Consider the following 22,681-nt stretch of genomic DNA (forward strand, 5'->3'; position numbering starts at 1 on the left):
CTACAGTAAGTTCTATATTATGGAATTCACAACCTATAATGTTTGAATCAACCATTTATTAATCAATCTTTCTTATTCATAATATAAATAATAATAGTAATAAAATCATGGAGCAAAAACTAAATTACAGTATGATAAATTTATACTAATTTGATTTTGATATATTTGAAAGATAAGCTGATTTTCCATACTTATTAGTCTGAGCATACTGTAATTGTGACCCACTTTAACAAAAACAGACTCTTGTCTCAAAAAATGACATTAATAATTATATTTTGTATTCTATATTAGGTCAAAAGTTAATAAAAATTGTTAAAAACAGTAACAAATGGCGACGATATAATTTACATTTTCAGTCCAAGCATAAGACGGTCAATACATGGGAATTAGCCGATTGAACATTCGTTTTTGACAATTAAGAGCCTTCTGTTTTGCCAAATTCGGTCACAATGTGGTATCTGCCATCAAGCCTGCATAATGAAGGCCCCATTGTTTTGATTATATCTTATGAACAAGATTTTAAAATCTAATTAGCAGGTTGGTGAAGGAACTTGAGTTAAATGGAACATAATTTCACATAAAATCCCCTGAGATGGGCCCCTATTATAGTAATACCTTTAGCAACTCGTTCCCATAGAATGAAAAAGAGAACATGATGTCTTTATTTATCAGTCAACTTGTGTCTCCTTGACAGATATACAACTATGAAAATCTAATAATGTCTAACCAGGGAACAGTAAAAACTGTTCCCTGGTTTAACTGGGACAAAATTTTAAACAACTGATAACATCTCCATGCAGTTCATATTATATGAACCCTGATTTACTATTCATACTCCTAAATAATTGTAATCGGTGGCGTGTCTAAGAGTCTCGAAATTGGGGGGAGGGAGAGGAGAAAAGGCTTAAGGGAGGTTGATAGGAGCACGAAGGTGAAGTGGGAGCTGGGCTCGATGATTAGGTGAGGGGGACAGCTAAAAATATAAGGTGACTTGACCATGATTTTTAACTACTTCACCATGATTATTTTTTGGAGGGGTGTTCCCCATGCAGCCTCCTGGGGGAGGGGGTTGGAACGGAAGGATGAGAAAAAAGATCAATGACTCCAATCAATAAGCATAGAACATGATTTTCCTAATTTAAAACATACTGTACTTTGCTTGAGAATCAGTAAAAACACAATTTCATCCATTCCATATTTTAATTTTTTTTTAATTTAATATAAAATGTACTGATTTTTGTTACTTGGATTTATATGGCCATTAATGGAAATAAATATTAGCTGTATTGTAAACTATTTTCAACTAAGATTAAAAGAAACACACCTTTCAACACTAGTGTACATGTCTAAAGAATAAAGAGCGAGACAATAAAATCTAGAACTTTATTTTATTCACAAAGTTCAAACACTTACTAATCTGTTCTAAACAAGTTACAATAAATTGGACTTTAGCGGGACTGGACTGTCTATAGTATTCAGTACAATAGGTATGAACCACAATGAAAAACAGAGCCTCATTAAGACAGAATGGATCACATTTTATAAAAGTAAGCTAAGCTGCAGTCCACTTGTTTTTATTTGTGCCCCATCAATGAAAGTGGACACCACAGTACTGGTTGTGAACCTTCTCAGTTGCTATGCAACTGCTCAAACAGAGCCAGCTGCCTGGTATTTTGACCCCAGAGCAGAAGCCAGTGTTTGTACAGTATAGTTAATAGCATTTTGTTTAGTTACAACTTGACTTTTCATGGGGTGTAGGTGAAAAGCAAATGATACAAATCTACTGTTGTATACCATTATGTAAACACATTTTCAAAACTACACTTTCTATTCAACTAAGCTTGTACTGTAAGCAGGATTTTTAAGTTCATAATATACTTAACTATCCTAGCATAATTAGCTTCCTATCTGGGTTTATTAGTACCTATATAGCACAGTTTACTATAAGTTATAACCGTACTTATTCAAATAAATGCCCCACTTTGAATAAACACCTCCCATGAATAAACACCCCATCAAGAGTTTCATTTTTTCCTCCCTCAAATATACGCCCTGAGCATTTACTTTTTCTTGAATACATGCCCTAAAATTACTGTAAATAAAAGTAATATAGGCAACATCATTCTCAACACATTGAATTTCTATTATTAATATTATATTAATTTTCTACTGCAGTAGAATTTCATTATTCTAACCTGGTTAGATCAATAAGTTTTATGATCACACAATAACACATTTTGACAGTAATTATATGCAGTAGTTCTACATTGGCAGTGAAATTAAGGGGCATTTATATGAATATGCATCTATTTTACACACAAAAATTAATAAATGCCTCCTTGAATAAATCTCCTGAGCGTTTAATTGAATAAATACGGTAATTCTAATGTTAGGCAGTGTGGCTATAAAATACATTCTGGGAGGGGAAGAAACCAGTTTAACAGGGGTCTGACAATTTTCGATTGAGGCCATTGGGGCCACTAAACCTTTGACAGTGTCCATAGCCAAAGCCCAGAGAGAGGCCAAGAGGTACGATACGAGAAGCTTTATTGCAATTTTTATCATAAAAATTGAAGTTGAACAGTAAATCAAGAAAAACACAGTATAATAACATCACTCAAAAAAGGAGGCATTGTTCTAATGGTTTTTTTTGCTCACACCAACTAGGTCATTGATGGAGAAGGGGAGGTACTGTCAATGTGTTCAGGGCAGGTGGTTCAAGCTGGGCACACACTTTGTCAGCCAACAGTCGGCCACCGTCAACAAATCCTACAAATCATCTCTGCTCTGTGACGCCAAAGATGGTTGATGGCAGTTTGAGTGGATCAATGTTGAAAATGATCTGCTCTCCATGCCTCAATCTCGTGCGATACAATGAGTTGAACAAATACTCTTCCTTTTCAACATATTAATGTAACGATATTACAGTACCTGAATGTGGAGAGGTTTTTAAGGAGTCTTCAGCGTGTTCAATCAATGAGAAAACGTGTCAACATACAGTATATCACATGCTACCCTCTTATATAAGTTCAATCATTTCAATTATATTCATACAAAATATTTGTATTTCATGAATCGAACTAATATAACTGAAGTAAAGAGTATATTCTCAATTTCATGCATGAAAAAGCAATGTTTGTACACCTACCTACAGTAGTTCATTGTTACTTTACCTATATAACATGATAGAGAAACAATTTACTTTTTTCATTAATTTGTTCATTCTTTTGCTCATTCATCCACCCATCAACACATCATCCATTAATCCATAAAAAATTGTTGCTCATTTTCTGACAAGTAGTCAATTTTCTTTAAGGTCAGGCAAGCACAGACTAGGCCTTGATTAAGGTACCCTCCTTGGTACATGAAGAACTTGGACAATTTTTGGTCATTTTCAAGGTATTCAAAGAGGATTTATGTACAATATAATGCTAGCATTATCATTTTTGTCTTACAAGTTATTATTTAATGTGGTGTAGTGGGAGGAGAGGGGAAGGTATAGAGTAGGTGCTTAAACCCTTTCCCTTCTCACTGGCCAGGCCACTGATTATAAACACTATAACAGTCTTTTTTTGCAACACCGGTAGTAGTGTAACTGGTTTCTTAAATCGTCTGCCTTACCTAGTAATCCAGGTTTTTATAGTGTACTAAAGTGGGTCTTTTTGGCTCCATTATGATTTTAACTAATTCATTCCAACATTCTGTGTGGTGCTCTATGGTGGCTTTAGTTGTTGCTCGTAAATAAAGCACTTCCATTTTTAAATCTAAATTTGAGTTTACAGTTTTTGAAATTGACCAGCTGGAAGCTTACAGCGCCAATTAAAATACTACCATTGGCTATTATCCATAAAAATGTAATTTAATTTTTTCATCTCTTTTTATGGTCAAACGGTAGATGGAAAACAGGAATTGAATAACCACAGCACTAACATGACTACAAACTCCTACTTCAATCACACCTGCTCGTAATGTACAGCATCAAATTTAATTTCCTCAATTCAATTAATGTATTAGTAATCACTTTTTCACACAATTCATACATTTGAAACATAAAATATACTTAAATATAGAGTGTGGGTTCCATAATATGGCAGGTTAAATATTTTTTTAAATGAAAAATATATGAGAGCCTGAGGAATTGCTATGATGTTGAGAAATGTTGTCAAAAGATGGAGTACGAGGATGAACTTTAAGAATGATACAAATGGTTTGGTTTTGAAGTTTTTGAATTCCAGAGATATGAACAGTAGAGGATCCAGAATTTATTTGCTGAGTGGCGATCGAGGACAGAATCTAAAATTGAGGTAGGAAGGTCTTGGGTGCAAGGGCTTAGCCAGCGAGCCATCTGGCTGTCTGGCCGTCTTTTTGCTTGGACAGCTTGGCCTAATCAGCTCGGCCTAGCCTATTTGGGCCTGGTCTACCTTTAGCAAATTCTTTATATTCTTCGAATCAATCAAATGTTAAATTAAACTAAAGCATATTTTTGACGGCCTATTTCGTTTTTCTGGCTAAACCCCTGCTTGGGTGTTTCTTTACCTATTGTGGGATTCAGGAGGATTTGGTCCCTGGAAGCATAGTTTTAGCCATTTAAATATTTGAAATTATCTTAACCATGGATTGCTTAATTCATGTTTTCAGTGAGTTATTAGTTCAACTACAACTTAAAACTAGAAAGAAGGCTTTTTTTTCTCGCCAGTTGAGGATAATAAAATTGATAGCATTTCTATGATTACAATCATTTTTTCTGTAACATATTGTAAACTCATGCGATTCCTTTTATACAAGCAATTCCAAGTTTTATGTAGATTCTTGCGATTTTTTTCCTTTATTTTTTTATCTTTAAAACCATAGATCCATTGTCAAATCGTATAGTGCAGGGTGTACCTATTTTAAAGATGGATTCTCCCCTGAAAACAACAACAAAAAATCATAAAAAATAATTTTCAAATCAACTTTACTCACTTATATACAAATATTTATTTTATGAAAATAGTAAAACACATCCAGGGACTAGAAGTGTTTTTACCATTTTTCACTGCAAAATTCTGGGTAAATATTTTGAATACACAAATTTTTATGTTCAATTTAATCATTTTTGAAAAATATATGCAAAAATCAGAAAGTCACTTGACCTACCTGAAAAGACATTCTAATATTAAAAAGAAAAATTATTATTAACCAATGAAATTAAGAGGGAAACTAGCAGTCAACACAGGAGGAATTTACATGAAGCTAGATCTGGGCTAGCCTCACACATTAATAGAAGTTAGGTACTATACTCTACATAAACAAAACAAATACATGCTATACTAGTCACCTGGTAAATAACTTGCTTTTCCTGTTATCGTTAATAATCGTTGTGTGTGGGTAAACTGAATGCCCACCACCATAACAGGAAGTGAGCATCTTGAACGCAGGTGTCCCAAAAGGCCACGTCTCATGCTTGGTTAATGTTAAAAACGTATTGCTGGCATGCTTTGTGCATTGTGACCACCTGTATCTGTATGGTAGTTCCTAGCGTAAATGAAGAGAACTGATGATGAAAAATTGTCACCCTTTGTCCCATGTAATTATGATATATTTTCAAGAGAAAATATTTAATTAGAAATAGACAGACAGCTTAAATTAAGTTCACAAATTAAGTTCAACACACTTTCGTTCACAATATTCTCGCCTGACAGTGAGCTTTTGTGGTCGTGAAAATGAATTAAAAACCCTATGTGTGCAGCCTGCCAACCATTTATGGCCAGAAAAGACCTTGCATTTTACGGCCTGACACCTACCCTCTGTAAAAATTTATATTACAACTGAGCATAAAACAGTATAAAAGCAGTGTGTGACGTTTTTTGGAAGTGCACTGAAGATATAAAAGTTTATTAATCATACTTTAATAATAAAAAAAAAAAAGAAATATATATTAACTTATACTTCTCTATATATATTCCTAATATAAATATAAATGGATTTATTTAGTATTTTTCCTATGTTAATGCACTGCACCTATATTTTTAAGAATAAAAAAGTAATTCATGAAACATATTTTGATAAAAATGCTAAGCCTACTGACTATCAGTATTGAAAACAGCAATGACATGAATTTGAAAGCCATACTGTACTTGACTCAAAACACAGTACAATACTAATAGCAATTGTATTGTACTGTATACTGAGTGTCATTAATGGCACATTATGACATTAGTAACTAGATACCATGGTGTTTGACATGAACAATGCTATAAACTGCCCTAATGAACTTTACTATTTACAGAAAAACAGCAAACTAATATATTATCAACCAATGTATGCCTACTACTATTCAGTTTTCTATTTAACTCATAATTGATATACTTCAATATTTCATCACATTCTGTACACAAAATATCTAATGCAGCTAAGTTAATATACTTTTGTATCATAAATCAAATTTGGTTTATGCCTAATTACCAAGCTTGTTCAGATAAATAACAATAGTAACTAAGTTAGTTTCAATTGTTTTTGTAAATAAATATGTAATTCACTTAACACTGGGCGGACATTGACACATTGTATCAGATTAACCCTAACTCTTGTCATTGTGTCATTTCATATTCTGAAAACTAAGCTTTGACTAGAACTACTGTATGACTAAATCATGCACACCTCAAATGAAATAGCTAACAACGACAAATATCTACCAAAAAGTATAGTTAATGTCAACTTGCAATGATAAAACGTATTATAATATTTGGTATCACATTTACCAGAGTTCAACCCTAAATAGTGTCACAGTCAATTAGCAGTATCTGAATAGGCCTAATATTTATTAGTCGATCGTGATATCATTGTAACTCCCAATGTTATTTTCCTATCCACAACCATGCACTAACTTGGTTTGCATGATCTTTTTTCGGTTTGTGTGCAAAAGGTGAAAACAATCGCGCACCGCAATGTATTCCTTGAATTAATGGACCCTAATAATAAACTAAAGAAACTGAACATTTAACCCTTATGCTGAAAATCGCTGGTGCGTGACATTCTATCATGCCAAATTACTTTTACAAAACTACATAATTACTATACTTCAAATTCAATATTATGTATGAAAAATTAAGGTATTCCTTGAATTAATGGACCCTAATAATAAACTAAAGAAACTGAACATTTAACCCTTATGCTGAAAATCGCTGGTGCGTGACATTTTAGCATGCCAAATTACTTTTACAAAACTACATAATTACATAGCAGAAATTAGTATTTCTCTTTAAATGGAATTTTCACATATTTCTTGAACTCTATACCAAAAAACTATTTATAAAAAAAATAATCCTTATAGCACATATATTCTATATGTGATACTGGTTTGTAAAAAAAATTGTTTTACAATCAGGGAAATGTTTCGTTTCCGCCATCAAATTTGGCCTATTTCTTTGTATAGGCCTAGGCTAGGCCCTAGTCCTACCTCGTCCCCGCTACACCACCGGCGGTATTAGCTTCTTCCACATCATAACCATCACTCTCATCACTTTCACTAGCCTACAGAAACACCATTATAATTCCACAAAAATGTTCCTGGTCTCTATCCACACTATTATCATCAAAAACATTGTGTATGGCTCATCCACAGTATTTCGCTGCTGCGCGGCCATACTGAAACTTTCAAAAATAAGTTGACACTTTTGTTTGATTTATAAAATATTTTTCAATAGAAGTTGTCAAGATTTTTGTTTATTCGAGAAGTTCAAAATGTAAGTAACCCGGAAGCAAAAACAAATGAGCATCAGACAGTATAGAGGGCGAAATCCACGTATACTTGGATTTGACGCACTAGTGCGCCTAGGGCATTCAATGGAAAAATTTTCGCTGTCGCACTATTGTGCCTACGACATAAGGGTTAATAGGAATATTCTAGACCTATTTTAACGACTCAAGGAACAAATTTTGATGTAGGCTTATTATTATTACATTAAGTTCAAAAAACAAATTTCACCTAATTTTATTTATATGAAACAAATCTTGAATTATAGCCTCTTTTCAAACATCCATCTTTTTAAACACCCATCAAAAATATCAAGTAAAATATTTTTCAGCACTGTCATAATGATATTATGTTAAAATGCCCATTGACTAAGATTAATACAGGAAAGGGTAGCAATTCAGTACTATATTATTTATACTGTACATAGTAATTTAATAAACACAGGTGTATGCATATTTTCTTACTGGCAGAAGATTACAAAATAACACAGTATTTGAAAAGGCCTTGCTTGGGGAGAGACCTCCAACTGTTATAATGCCTCAAAGAAATTCATAAATATCAGAAATGTATAGTGCACTTTTATCCTGAGAGACAATTGAATGTACAGTGGCTATGAAACCACCTCCCAGGTCACAGAAAACTGCACACTTTAGGAATTTATTAATAATTTACTTATTATTTACAATGTCTACATTCTAACTGTGTAATTTAACAGCAACTATTGGCAAAACTCTAAACTGTATATTAGTCTATTTGTTCATAATGAAAATAATCAACAGAAAAAAAAGTATCATGGATCAAAAGGAACTAATTTGTTTACAATGAGAAAAAAATAAAGACAGAAATGAAAGTATCTGCTGCAGTGATATACCTTTAAACTTAAAATAATCAAAGTATCAGTAGAGTCTGAGGCTCAGTTGGTCAGTTGTCTGTGCCTTTTGGCAAGGCACTCCACACATTCACACTCAAGCCTGGCGTATTAAGCCTGGTTTCCATAAAGTTGCTACGCTGTCGCTACGCAGTGCTTTCACTTCAATCGTTACACTGCGTTACTGTCCCTGACACAATTGGAGACCCTCCCTGATTAAAACTGTAATGCAACATTATGAAATATTCCCCCATTTACAATCATCCATTTGCCTTGAATCACCCTTCTAGCCTCATCCCTATTCCTTTAATTACTCTTCTAGCCCCATTCCCTATTCCTTGAATCACCCTTTTAGTCCCATCCCCTATTTCTTGAATCACCCTTCTAGCTCCATTCCCTATTCCTAGCATCCAATACTGTACCAAGATATGGGTGTACAGACCACTTCCTTGATAAAACAAGTTTTATATTGTTAAAAATACACTTTCAACATAATCACTCACAAAAAATAATAAGACAACATAAAACAATTAATGCTTGACAAGAAGCAATATTAACAAAGTCGGTCAACCATATCCTTTTACTCTGTTCAAGAGAAGCCATCTTATGTAATGTCTTGGAGAAATTGATTATATCATGTGCATGATGATGTCACATTTGTCACATATACTATAATGTTGACAAAACTTTAATATAATTTATACATTTTTTAAAATATAGCAACATATACATTTTAACACCTACTGTGTAGGTGGTGATGCAAATAGTATAGTTACTAGTAAATATTTAAGATAAACATTTACCTTGCAACAACGTGTACATTTGTTCCATCTTCAACATCTCCATCCTCTAGTTGTGAGGTTGCAGAATTCAGAGTACTCCTTCACAAAGCAAAAATATAAATTATAAAAGAGTACATAATGTAGTAGGGGACCACACCTACTCATGTTTGCAAATTATTTCCACTAAGTGGGTTTATAATTAACAGTAAAAACAAATTAATTTTTCATTAGTTCTGCATTCTCAAGTTGAAAAAAAGAAACACACAAAAAAAAAAAGCCTACTCCCCTGACCTAATCCGCTATTTTGTCTATTCTGTACTGTACTACTGTATAGTGTAAATGAATGCATTTAATACAATACAAAATGAACTGAATATACTACATTATTGAATTTTTCCTAACTGTATGAGATATGTTCTATAGGAATTTTCCAATTACAGAAATCTACCTGTATAACAACGGGCTTAACAAACTGTATATTTTATGTCTGACATAGGATTTTAATTACTACTGACGTTGCTATGACTATGTCAATAAATCAACACAGTAAGGTTGTGATGCACAGTATTGCATGTTCACTTACACGGAAGGAGTGAATGTTAGGAATAAATTCACTGACCACTTTGGAAAAAGATTAACAGTTATCCCTCAGCGACTTTTGATCGCAAACCTGGTGTAATAGACCTTCTGTTAAGTTCCGTCCCTTGAATATTGTTGCTAAGTTCAAAAAAAACCTCCCTCCCTACCATGAAATTTGATACCAAAAGGATGCTAACCAATTATTTTTTTTTACTTGGCCTTACTAGTAAATATTTAAGATAAACATTTACCTTGCAACAACGTGTACATTTGTTCCATCTTCAACATCTCCATCCTCTAGTTGTGAGGTTGCAGAATTCAGAGTGCTCCTTCACAAAGCAAAAATATAAATTATAAAAGAGTACATAATGTAGTAGGGGACCACACCTACTCATGTTTGCAAATTATTTCCACTAAGTGGGTTTATAATTAACAGTAAAAACAAATTAATTTTTCATTAGTTCTGCATTCTCAAGTTGAAAAAAAGAAACACACAAAAAAAAAAAGCCTACTCCCCTGACCTAATCCGCTATTTTGTCTATTCTGTACTGTACTACTGTATAGTGTAAATGAATGCATTTAATACAATACAAAATGAACTGAATATACTACATTATTGAATTTTTCCTAACTGTATGAGATATGTTCTATAGGAATTTTCCAATTACAGAAATCTACCTGTATAACAACGGGCTTAACAAACTGTATATTTTATGTCTGACATAGGATTTTAATTACTACTGACGTTGCTATGACTATGTCAATAAATCAACACAGTAAGGTTGTGATGCACAGTATTGCATGTTCACTTACACGGAAGGAGTGAATGTTAGGAATAAATTCACTGACCACTTTGGAAAAAGATTAACAGTTATCCCTCAGCGACTTTTGATCGCAAACCTGGTGTAATAGACCTTCTGTTAAGTTCCGTCCCTTGAATATTGTTGCTAAGTTCCCTCAAAATGACAGTGTAAAAACAATCGCAAACATGCGTGTTTGTAGGACAACATGTGTGCTTGTTAGAAACGTGCGTATTCAGGTGCTGTTTTGATTGGTCAGATGTTAAGGTTCACTGACACTCTGGAAAGGTCCATTATGTACATTTTGGTAGAGCTCCATAGATGCGTTCATGCAAATTGCTGTACATTCCTTTTCAAATGACACATAATGTACAGTGCCAACCGATATTCATGCATTCGAGGGAAGGAAATTCTTAGCCAGCTGGCCTAATTAGGGTCTAAGCAGAGGGTGGGCATAAAAATGGGACAGTGGACCAATCATTTAAATTCAATTTTTAGACTATTTAATTAAATAATTTATAATGAAAAAAAAAAACAATTTTGGTCCAACAATTCATGGTAGACAGGGGAATCCCTATCCAATTCCAAAAACTCTCTACCCTCTGCTGCCGCAGCTGTTACTGTAGTTTCTAAAATAGGCCTAGCCATAGCCATTTGGTAATTGATGTTTAAACGTCTTGTAATTTGTATTTATTTTTATAATCCTCTTTAGAAAAGGAACATTGCCTAATGTCTAGTCATACTGAAAACCTACCGTATCGAACCATCTATTGAAATTCCGGATAAAGTTGAACTTGTTGTTCTATGTACAAGTTTTTTCTCATGTCCTTGTCTGCTTGAGCTTGTACTATCTACATATGCATTTGTTCCAAATAACTCATCTTCTTTTGACGGTGATGATGAGGTGTCTCCAAAATTAGAGTCATCTAAGCTTTCTAATCCACGGTATTTGTCAGGAAAGTCTTTCAACATCATGAATAAAGTTTATTTCCAGTTACTTTATGTAGCCATCATTTTGATTTAAGTAGTTAGTATGTATTTACCAAAGGAAAAAAAAAACAGCAATACTTTGGCTTCCACACCTTTTCGATTACAATGAAAAATCTAAGTCATGTGCTAACGCACTTAAGGCACGACTGAAAAGCGTCCCGTTGCTAACGAAGACAACAGCCTTCGTTTGTGGTTTTCAAAATCGATGTTGGGGACATCTTCACCCACATAGCTGAGGATCGTAACAAGGCATTGAAAACAACTGTTATTGAATCGATTTGGTCAGACCTTACAGTCACTTTACTTTCATGAACAACAGACTGACTGGGCCTAGTGGTGATCAGTAGCAACGAAGAGTACAACCAACCGTGAATATCTCCCCTAGCAAGCTGTATTCAAATCCTCTTCTTTCAAGCGCAGAAATACTAATATCCTTCCCTCCTATTCATCATCGACAGACAGCCTGCACGCTGCAATGAAGCGAGCTGAACAAGAACCGGCAGAAAATGACACCGTAATCGTTTCGTTCAATTAATAAAAAGTCATTAGATTACTATTAAAATTACTCCAACCACACAATAGTTGATTCAAAATATTCTTGAAATAAAAAATATAGTACAATTTCAAATTTGACACTTAGAAATTGACACAAAACTCGGCTAGCATACATTCCGTTCAGCCGTAATGAGCGCCCGTTCTATTTGGATATTTCTATTCTATACTGTGTGTACTGCCTACCGATACTAACGTAAGGCAACCATTTTATGTTATGTAAACTATATTTCATTAGATTTATTTGCCCTAATAGCATTATTTCTAATTCAGACACACGTTTTTGAACAAATGAATTAGTGTCCAGTTGTTCAAGGATAAATATATGTAAAAAAGAGCTTAAAGAATCCCTATAACAAAATGGACGATGCCAAACTAATTGAGTTCGCTACCGACGCTGGTAATAAAGTCGTTTGTTGTTTCGTACGCTTCATAATTTTTCTAAATTCCAAGAAATAGCAGGAAAAGTAGAAATAAACATAAAAAACGATAAAGGGGAGTAATATGCTGCACTACTAAACAGGAATATAAAATGTATTTTACAAACTTTTTACTATTTACAAACTGTTTTATTTCGTACGAAAATTCTAATTAAATTGACTTCGAGCCAATTAACATTTAAAAAGTTCAATACATAGAATATTGAACAGTAATATTTATGGGTAATATTTTCAATTCAAATCTAACTTATAATTAAAATATTGAATTTTACTCGCTGAAGGCCTAGTCAATATTTCAATGTTTGTTATTATTAATGTAGGCCTATGCCAATTACCATGTTACAAACAAATTAATGTTGAACTAACATTTTCTTTTTTGAGAATAGATTTCAGGCAAGCAACTGTGAACTTTTACATTACATGTCCTAACCGGTGTGGGTACAAAAGTGTGGTATTCGCAGAGTGACTCTTAATACAAAATCTTTGGTTCTTGGTTACCACCATAACTTTAGTATGTTTTACATTTATTGTTCTGTTTGCGAATATTATTATTCAACCAGGAGGCTAGTTATAAAAAAATTATTGTCACAGAATAAATACGGCAAGTCGAGTTGAAAAGAGTTATTCATTCTTATTTGTTCTGATTAAAATTAAAAGTTGATGACAAACATTAATAGTATCGACCTATAATTTACAGCTCCGTTTAGTTTATGGTATTTTCATCAACCGTTTTTATTCTGTAACTCTGTTTGTTTTGTTTAATGTGAGTTTTGTGTATGCTACTGCCGTATACCTATAACCAGTAGCTTCTTCCAACATGGTTTGATTATTAAATAAAAAGACAATGACTTTCCATGCTTTCTTGGATAGAAGGTCAGTGCATGCACCAGATTTGCACAAATTTAAAGCGGCATCATTTTAGTAGTCTTTTTTTTTTACTAGTTTTATGGACACAGTATATAATGTGAATTTTAAAAAGCCTCCCCCAAAAAACTAATATACAATTACTTACTTGGAATCTGTCGAGTGTATAGATATACTGCTTGATCCAGAGGCTCGTCTCTCAAAATTTCCTTTATTTGTAGCTTCCTGAGATGTTCTTATTTCCATCGCGGGCATCGCCACCATAATTCACTTCAATAAAAGTAACATAAATGACAATTTTGTTCCTGAAGACAACGCTGGTAAATGGAAGGCGTTGCTTTTGCTAATAGGTAGGACTGGAAACAAACGACAAAGAAAATGGAGAAAAGAAGAAGATTTAAAGTGCAACGATCAAGCAAGCATCATAGTTGGTGACTTTATCATCTGGAACTTAATTCATAAATGTGACTAAATTGACGTGGTGATTTTTCATCCATAAGTCGGAACAAACACGCTTGTATATCCACTGGACGAATATTATACATGTGTTTACTTTAATAACAGTTTTTCAAAAGAAATTAACTTCAATTCAGGTGAACCTACAATTCTGAGCTTTCATCGATTAGGATCTTTAAAAATAATCCAGTGCAGATGAGCCGCCGTTGCAAAATAAACACATTCAATAGAATACCAGGCCTATTTATTCGACGACCCAATGCTCTTATTCACACACAGGAAACGTCACCTCGAGCTACAGTTATTCTCTTATGACAACTGTGTGCTTTTTGGTAAGTTTCATAGGTGTTTCTTTGAGAGCCTTTTTAATCTCACAACCGTATCCAGTGCATCATTCTCGACATGTCTTGATAAACTAAAACAAGAGGGAAAATGATAAATAAGCTTATATTACAATTTCACTACAGTCAATAAACTTACAGACCACCTGCAGCGTCATTTTGTAAATAAAATATCTCTTCGATTATAAATGCTAATGCGATAGAATTATTATCTTTGTGAGAAAGATAATTTAGAGAGTAATGACTATTTACGTAGACACTTGGAAACGAAAACATTTTGGATAATAGAGGGCGCTATTTACAATAAATTTTCAAACATGACGAATTGCGAATTGCCATGACGTCTGGAAATCTGAAAATAATGTTTAATTTGTTTGATTAAAACACTGAAAAGCTCTCTTTAAGATATTAACCTCTAATGATACACATCACTCATGGTAAAATCATACTGGGACAAAACCTATTGTGTTTGAAAATAACGTAACATCACTGTATAATTTGTAGGCCCTATAATTTATCAATTTGACCAACAAAACAGCCGGTTTTCGTGGTCCAAATTGAAGCGGGTCCAATCTAATTCCATAGGCTTTGATTGACATGACAAGCTTGATTGTGTTGTAAAAATGTTGTAAGACAAAAAATCAAACTCATCGATTCACAATCATCAGACTCGAGAGCTTTAAAAACGCTTAACAATTATAGGTAGTATCATAACTTGAGAACGTTTTTATACGTACCACCTCAATAAAATCGGACCAGCTTATAGTGACGCTGTGACACGCTATGACCCCCTCCCCCCTTCCCAAAAAAAACACACAAAAACAAAAAACAAAAAAAACAACCAAACAAACAAACAAAAACATTCCGGTTTAGGCATTTTTGCAGCGTTTCGCCGGTCTGTGGGGTACTTTTTCTGAAAAATGGTCATTTTTAAGAGGATCTTTATAAAACCTTCAGAGTGGGGGAGATTATATTTTTCGTATACAGAGGTCAAAAGTCATTTCAAAAAGAACTTAGAACTTTTCTTTGAATAAATCTGGCTGGGCCTGGAACCATCCCTGATGGGACTGTGATGCTTGAGGTTGAATTGTAAATGTAATATAATGGCAAATAAATGAGACTCGTATACACCAGTACTGTTAATATCTCTCTGTCCATTTATTCTACCTCCTCACATGTGCCCTCTCTACATCCCCTAATGATAAAAACGTTTCCAGGAACTTTCTGTCCCAATTAGCAAATTACACAGTACTACATCTCCCCCTTTCCGGATTTAAAACTCATGTATACCTTACCCAAACAACTAAAACAACTATAAAATCCATAAACAATAACATATTTCAACAACCTGTGAGTGACCAACTCACTACACCTATGAACCTCGCCATACAAGCTTATATTTGCTCTATTAGACGCTGTGGTCGGAACCTTACCCTTCCCGATCTACGGGGTTGTGGGGGAACCACACCAGGTACTTCATAGTCCTGATCTATAATGCCATCATCATCAATACCATTAGGGCTGGTGATTTTAGTTCTGGCGGGCAAGTCAATTTTTTTGAAATGGGAGTAGTTCCGGGTAATTGTTTTTCCATTGGGAAACTTAGCAGTTAACATGTCATGATTCTTCCCAATTATCACCAATGGCGTTTTATTAAAGGGTGAAGTAAACTTGCTAGCTCTAATCTGCTTAACTAAAACTATGTCCCCTGCTTTGATTTTATTCTCCTTGATTTTTCTCTTTTTCTCTGCATTTAACTTAATGTTAATTTTGTTCTTTTGGTCATTCTTCCTTAACAGGTCATCATTTCTCCCCCCCTTGGAAAAAGAAGGGATTTTAACATTAATGTCCCTGCCCAGCAGTATAGTTGCAGGAGCATAGCCAGTTGTGGAATGAGGGGTTGCCCTGTAATTGCGGAGAAATGCAACCATGTCCTGTTTCCAATGATTGGAGGTGAGCAGGACTTTCCGGAAAGTACGCATGAACCTCTCTACCTCCCCGTTAGCCTCGGGCCAGAGTGGGGTAACCTTTCTGTGTTTAAATCCGAGATGTTTTGCAAATTTAGCAAAGTTGTCACTGTTAAAGGGTGGACCGTTATCCGTCTTTACCACTTTAGGAATACCAAACATGCCGAACACTTTATCTAGGTTAGGGATGATAGCAGCAGCAGAGGTGGACGAGACCACCTCTACAACCGGGTACCGTGAATAGTCGTCAATAATTACCATAACATAATCATTACCTACATGACCGAAATCAATGCTTAAGTTTTCCCAGGGACCATTCGGGAGATCAGTCATTTTGAGGGGTGCACGCACTGTCTGAGGTGTTGCTGCCTGGCATAGAATACACTCCTTAACTACCACCTCACAAAGCTTGTCAAGCTTAGGGAACCACACCTTTGACCTGAGAAGTTTCTTTGTCTTGGCCTCCCCTTGGTGACCCTCATGTGCAAGATCTACCATTTTACCTTGTAGGGCATTAGGGACTACAATCAAAGATCCCCTAAGCAACAATTTATCATTAACACTGGTCAACTCATGCTTTACATTTTGAAATTGTTGGAGATTACTTAAATCTACATCACTAACACCTTCAGCCTCCCGTAAATCCCATTTGCCAGTTGATAAAAAGTTAAAGACGCATTGCAGTGTGTGATCGCTTTTCGTAGCCTCCTCAATTTCTGCTAGGGATATGGCATTTGGTGTGGATGTTGCAGCACACATATTTACAAAAGCATTGGCACTTTTGGATACAACGTTATCGTTACAACCATCATCCACAGCATGGCGAGACATATAGTCTGCCGGGTTGTCTGCACCTTTTTGGTAGCAGACAGTAAATGTGAAAGTTTGCAAACGGAGGAGCCAATTGGCAATGCGCAAAGACGGCTTAGACCTGGGGTTATTAAAGAGGCTGACAAGCGGTTTGTGATCAGTGAACACTCGAAAAGGTTTGCCAATTAGCTGTCTCTTATACACATCTAGATGTGTATAAGAGACAGGATCTATTGTTTATTTTTTTATGATTTTTTGGCCATTACAAATATATATTGATCATTTTAAATGTAATGTTTCTTGTATGGCAGATAATAGCCGACTGATGGCTTTTGGATCAAATAAAAATTTAATTAAAAGATTAGACTTTAGAAGATAGCTTAGGCTACATAATAAAGGCTAGGCCTACTTGGCGACCGTTTCGAATGCGATATATGGAACGCAATCGATTAATTGAATAACTTAAATATTATATAAAGTACCATAAATAAATGCTGGAATAAGCGCCGTGTCTAATAAAATTTTTCAAGGCTTCAGCGCGGCGCTTATTTGAGAGCAGCGCTTACTACTGTATTATAAAAACATATTGCCGTGCCTGTTCCCGTGTTACCTATTTCACATACTCCCGTAGCTTAACAAAAAACATCATGTTTGGTGTGCTGCTTATTCGACAGCTGCGTTTATTTGAGAGCGGCGCCTATTCGAACATTTATGGTTCCTCAGATACATATGGGCTGATCTTTAATTGGTGGCCAGACCAGTTTCCTTTTTCAAGACCAAACTTAAAAGCATTTAATCTTTTTGCAGACAGAACATAATTTGGTAGCCGCATGCTAGTCATTTACTGCTGTAACTGAAAAATATCTTTTTCTAACATTACTTTGGTCTAAAAGTTTATATTCGTGTCCTAGTTATTCTGAATTGGGCATTCAAAAATATTGCTTGAATCAGTGGTCTCAAAATCATGTAATATCTTATGCATCTGAACTAGATCAACTCTCTTTCTTCTACAATGTAGGTAGATTTTTAGTCTATCTACATATTTATTATGTTTCATTTCCCTTACTTATCTTGTAGATTTCTTTTGTACCTTTTCTAACAAATCACTATCATTTTTATATAAACTACCCCTGTACTCAAGCGAGGGTCTTACCATAGATTTATAGAGAGACATATAACCATTTTTATCAAGGTGTTTAAATGACCGAATAATTAAACCAAGCTTCCTACTGATCGAGCAATATTTACAGCATGTGCAAAAAAAACCATCTTTGAATCAAATAATATACCCAAGTCTTTTTCTTCGAAAGTACAATCTATTTTAACTCTGGAAATGCCATCACCAATAAAATACTCAAAAAGCTGGTTATGAGTGCATAACTTTACATTTTGTCAAATTAAATGGCAATTGCCAGTCAGTTGACCACATAACAAATTACCAATATCAGCTTGTAAAACATCCCTATTAGAATTTGAATTGACTATTCTATATAACTTTGTATCATCAGCAAAAGTTTTTATACATGAATGCAAAACAACATCAGGCAAGTCATTTATAAAGGTTATCTAGTTTGATATAGAGAGCTCTAAAACCTAATTTTCCACAAAAATTGCATGGAAATCCGCAATTAGGCCAACAAAAGAAAAATTCTTGTTTTGGCCAAGTTTTGGGAAAATAAATATGTGTTTATGCCTAGAAAAAGTAAAAGTAGAAAAAACACAAAAATACTTGAACAAAGACCATTTTTAAATCTATATTGAAGAGTAACGCTGTCACATGGCCTAACATCCAGCAAGATAGGCCTATTCTAGTCTTGTTAACTTATTAAAAAGAACATTTTTCATTGTAATCAAAAGAAATAAAATAAAATGCTGAACCTAAATTTCAAACATTTTGGGTCGGTCGGGCGTGGCCAACACAATAATTTTTAAAATTTCCCTCATTTTCTAAATTTCAAACCTTATTTTTGTGTCTGCTCTAGTAGAAAATGCACAGATAAAAATAGAGGAGAATGAAGATTACCTCTTAATAGCATGCAATTCCAGTAAATAAGAAATGCTATTGAAACAATAATATAAAGTAGTAAAAAAGGATGTGGGCAGTAAGAAAAGAAATTCTTTTTTAGGCCTTGCACAATATTGTATGTAATGTTAATTAATGTTAATTTTTTTAGGATGTGTTCCTGACAGTTCGTCGTAAAAAGACTACCATATTTCTAGATGCCAAAGAATCTAATACTGTTTATGACTTGAAACACATGATTGAAGGTATAACAAAGCATAGCCCGGAGGATCAGAGACTATTCAAGAATGGAGAGCCTCTCGAAGATACAAAGACATTAGGGGACTGTGGCTTCACAAACCAAAATGCTAAGGCACAGTCTCCAGCTCAAGTCGGTTTAGCTTTCAAATTGGATGGTAAGTTGGTTAAAAAAAACATTGCTTAAAAATGTAACTAACCCGCAAGTTTGATTACTGGTACATAATATTTAAAATTGGACTCCGGAGGAAAAAACATTTTACTAGTATTAAAATTGTTCAGTTTTACTTGTATTAATCTTAGTATCACAGCCTTGTGGAAGAACACCTTCAGGTGATACAAGCTTTTAAACAAAGCCTTTATTATTATTATTATTATTATTATTATTATATTGACCAGTAAAATAGGTAGCCCATTTCTTGATGTGGCTGCTGCCGCACCCTGTTTTTTTTAAATAATTTTATAAAAGCGCACATCCCAGGGAATAATTTTTGTTTATTTATGTTGATGTAACAGGTGAAGATGAATTTGAAGACCTAGACATCATCGAATACTCCTCTCCACCAGAGCTACCGGACGTTATGAAACCAACCGATTCCAGCACAAGCACAGCTGGAGAACAGCAATCCTCATAGGTCAACTCCTGTCTCTTATACACATCTAGATGTGTATAAGAGACAGATGTTTGTAGTGCATGATGACCTACAGACCTCATTGGTGATAGGAGGCATCCTGGAACTGGAATCACTGTCCATACTTTATTGGTTTTATTAATCAATACAAAGATAAGTTTTTGCATGCTTTGTAATTCTGTTTTGTACATGGTAACGATGGTGGCGCTGTTGCTAGGCAATCCTTGAGAAACAAGTCATATCCAGCGTCTAAACTTCTCTAAAAGTTGATAAAAAAAAATTATATTGAAAGGTAAGTCTAAATTGGACATGTCTTTCAATTGAGGTATTACCATATTACATTTTGTTAAATTTATATGCGTGTTTACTTGTAACTGATGCTTTATTTTTTCTAGGCTCACGACTTCTCCAACCGCCAAGTCCAAGGAATTGATCAATTGATAATTCAGGCTGACACAAGCGTTTCAAGCACCCCGAGATAGTGATAATACGTTGGCCTAAAATAGAAACGAAAGTTTAACCGTGATGGTTGGTTTTTATTACTTTTATTTTAAAATGAGAAAATGTACATCTGACTTATAATACGTATGACCTCTGTAGGCCTATGATATGCCTACTTTATTTACGTTTGCTGTATCTGAATTCAAGGATATACAGTATTATTAGGGAGCTTTGATTTGAGTGACGGCATGGACGTAGGAAAACAATGATTGGCCAACTTAATGTGCATAGTAGAAAACAGATACTGATTGGCTAACATATGTGCATAGGCATAGTAAAAACAGCCAATGATTGGCCATTTTATGTGCATAGGCCTATTAAAAACAGCCATTGATTGGCCAGCTTAACATGCATAATAGAAAACAGCTACTGATTGGCCAACTTGCATGTGTAGGCCTAGTATAAATAGCCAATGATCAGCCAACCCAGCTGATTGTTCAACTTGTGTGCGTAGGCCTAGTAAAAACAGCCAATGATTTGCAAACATCTGTTCATGCAGTACTTATAAACATTTCAATTTACCCCACCATAATTTCATGACGTGTTTTTAATTAGTGTTTTTTTTTAGCATCATCCTCTGATGTTATATATTGCTTTATTAATATCAAGTTGTTTTTATATATTTAATGTTAATGTTTCCATAAGAGTAATAAATTCATGACACAAAATAAGCATACACGTGTTATGATTCTTTCAATTAAAAGGCTCACTTTGAGGTTTTCCCTCTTATTTTATTATCCCATATTCTTTAATGGTATAATATTACTACATATGAATTTTCTGGCAAGACAGGACACACATAAGCTCTATTACAGTGTATATATACACAGTATATTATAGTAGTGGTGGGTATTTGAATATTTATTCATCTTCAATGATTCTGAACAAAACCACAGCTTAACAAATAGCACACAGAAAAAGGGGCTTTTCAAATGTGTACTATACATTAAAGATCTTATACCAATGTATGAGGCAAACATGCTGATAAATATTCTGGAGCCCTTTAAGGCCTAGTGCTTCTGGTTTTAGACAGTGAAAGCTCACAGTGGTTACACCACTAATAATAATTTTCAAATAATTTCACTTCATGCTCTTAAAATGCATTGGTCATTTTTCTGTTCTAACAAATATATATAATTTTGTTTTTATTATTCAGCGACATAATATCTTATACCTAACATTTAAGAGTAGAGAACAATATGTGAGTACACTCTGCTTGACAATGCACCACGCCCATTAGTTACTCAATCAAAGAGGGCCAGCTGAAGCTGATATAGAAGCCTTGCACTCTTGATTTTGTGGAGATTAAATTACACAAATAGGAAAGTACAAGGTCACAAAAAAATTACAAGTGTAAAGGCATATATGCGTTTGTGGGACAGCACGTGTGTTCCTAGAACCAATGCTGTAGCCAGGATTTTCAAACAGTGCAGGACAATATCAGGGTGGACCCACGTTACGTGTAAATTCAAATAATTTGGACACATTTTCTTAAAGGTTGACCCATTTTACGCAAAAAAAATATAAATCCATTGTCCTAAAAGTTCACTAATTTTTAGCATAAAACAACATAATTTAGACCCATTTTAAAAAATGTTGACCCATTCTTTGTGGACAAAATAGAAAATTGTGTGGGACTGTCTCAACGGTTCCAATAGCTGGTTACAGCATTGCTAGGAACATTCCTGGCACCTTTCTGATTGGTTAGTTGTTCAGTTGACACTCTGAAAAGGTTTATTAGTTGGGGTAGTTTTAAAAAGTTTTACAGTCTGAAAGTTGAAAGTGCCCTTTCTTAAAATTTGCTCCAAACACAGTGGGCTAAGATTTAATTTTAGCCCCTGTCGAGGAACAAGTTAATTAGCTTGGTAAAGACAATGTGCTGTACTTTTATTACAGTATTTTATACAAAGTTATTTCCAACATTGAAGTTAATTTGTCAAGTTATTAACACAACAAGGCAGTATATTTAAATAACAGATTCATAATCTGTGTTACATGCTTCTTTCTAATTTTTTAACTTATAATTATATCGTAATGTGCACCATTCTTACATTTATATATATTTATTATGCAACTTGAGTAAATATATATATATATATATATA

General features: G+C 34.2%; 3 protein-coding genes across 5 annotated transcripts in view; 1 reads left to right on the plus strand and 2 right to left on the minus strand.

Annotated features, from left to right (window-relative positions):
* The window catches only part of LOC117124551 (kinesin-like protein KIF12), a 35,103-nt gene extending 20,553 nt beyond the window's left edge, over positions 1-14,550 (minus strand). For 2 of the 3 annotated variants that reach the window (XR_004447987.1, XM_033270815.1), the window contains exons 1-2: positions 11,519-12,452; positions 9,407-9,484 (exon numbers count right to left, since the gene is read on the minus strand). Coding sequence is in view for 2 of the 3 variants with exons in the window: in XM_033270815.1 (XP_033126706.1) it covers positions 9,407-9,484; positions 11,519-11,739 (299 nt within the window). In the remaining variant the exon portion in view is untranslated. Of the gene's footprint in view, positions 1-9,406; positions 9,485-11,518; positions 12,453-13,758; positions 13,967-14,213 lie in introns of those variants that run through there. The other variant, XM_033270816.1, reaches the window with a different exon arrangement.
* Positions 14,551-15,801: 1,251 nt separating this feature from the next.
* Positions 15,802-17,205, minus strand: LOC117124607 (uncharacterized protein K02A2.6-like). The gene has a single exon (XM_033270903.1). The coding sequence runs from the start codon at positions 17,203-17,205 to the stop codon at positions 15,802-15,804; it is 1,404 nt and encodes a 467-aa protein (XP_033126794.1).
* A 1,502-nt stretch (positions 17,206-18,707) lies between these two features.
* LOC117124608 (elongin-B-like) lies at positions 18,708-20,090 on the plus strand. The gene is made up of 3 exons (XM_033270904.1): positions 18,708-18,728; positions 19,359-19,602; positions 19,961-20,090. Exons 1-3 carry the CDS (start codon positions 18,708-18,710, stop codon positions 20,077-20,079), a joined length of 384 nt encoding a protein of 127 aa, XP_033126795.1. The 3' UTR covers positions 20,080-20,090.
* The last annotated feature ends 2,591 nt before the right edge of the window (positions 20,091-22,681 follow it).

This window comes from Anneissia japonica, unplaced genomic scaffold (genome assembly GCF_011630105.1).
Source record: "Anneissia japonica isolate Jap-2015-1 unplaced genomic scaffold, ASM1163010v1 scaffold287833_len2544123_cov190, whole genome shotgun sequence".
Classification (NCBI taxonomy): Eukaryota; Metazoa; Echinodermata; class Crinoidea; order Comatulida; family Comatulidae; genus Anneissia; species Anneissia japonica.

What these genes read in the sequence shown, in the direction of transcription:
- LOC117124607 (XM_033270903.1), bottom strand. Translation starts at nt 17,205, where the DNA reads ATGTCTCGCCATGCTGTGGATGATGGTTGTAACGATAACGTTGTATCC.
- LOC117124608 (XM_033270904.1), top strand. Translation starts at nt 18,708, where the DNA reads ATGAATGCAAAACAACATCAG. An exon ending in TGAATGCAAAACAACATCAG is followed by an intron (nt 18,729 to 19,358) that starts GCAAGTCATTTA and finishes TAATTTTTTTAG; the next exon opens with GATGTGTTCCTGACAGTTCG. An exon ending in TTTAGCTTTCAAATTGGATG is followed by an intron (nt 19,603 to 19,960) that starts GTAAGTTGGTTA and finishes TTGATGTAACAG; the next exon opens with GTGAAGATGAATTTGAAGAC.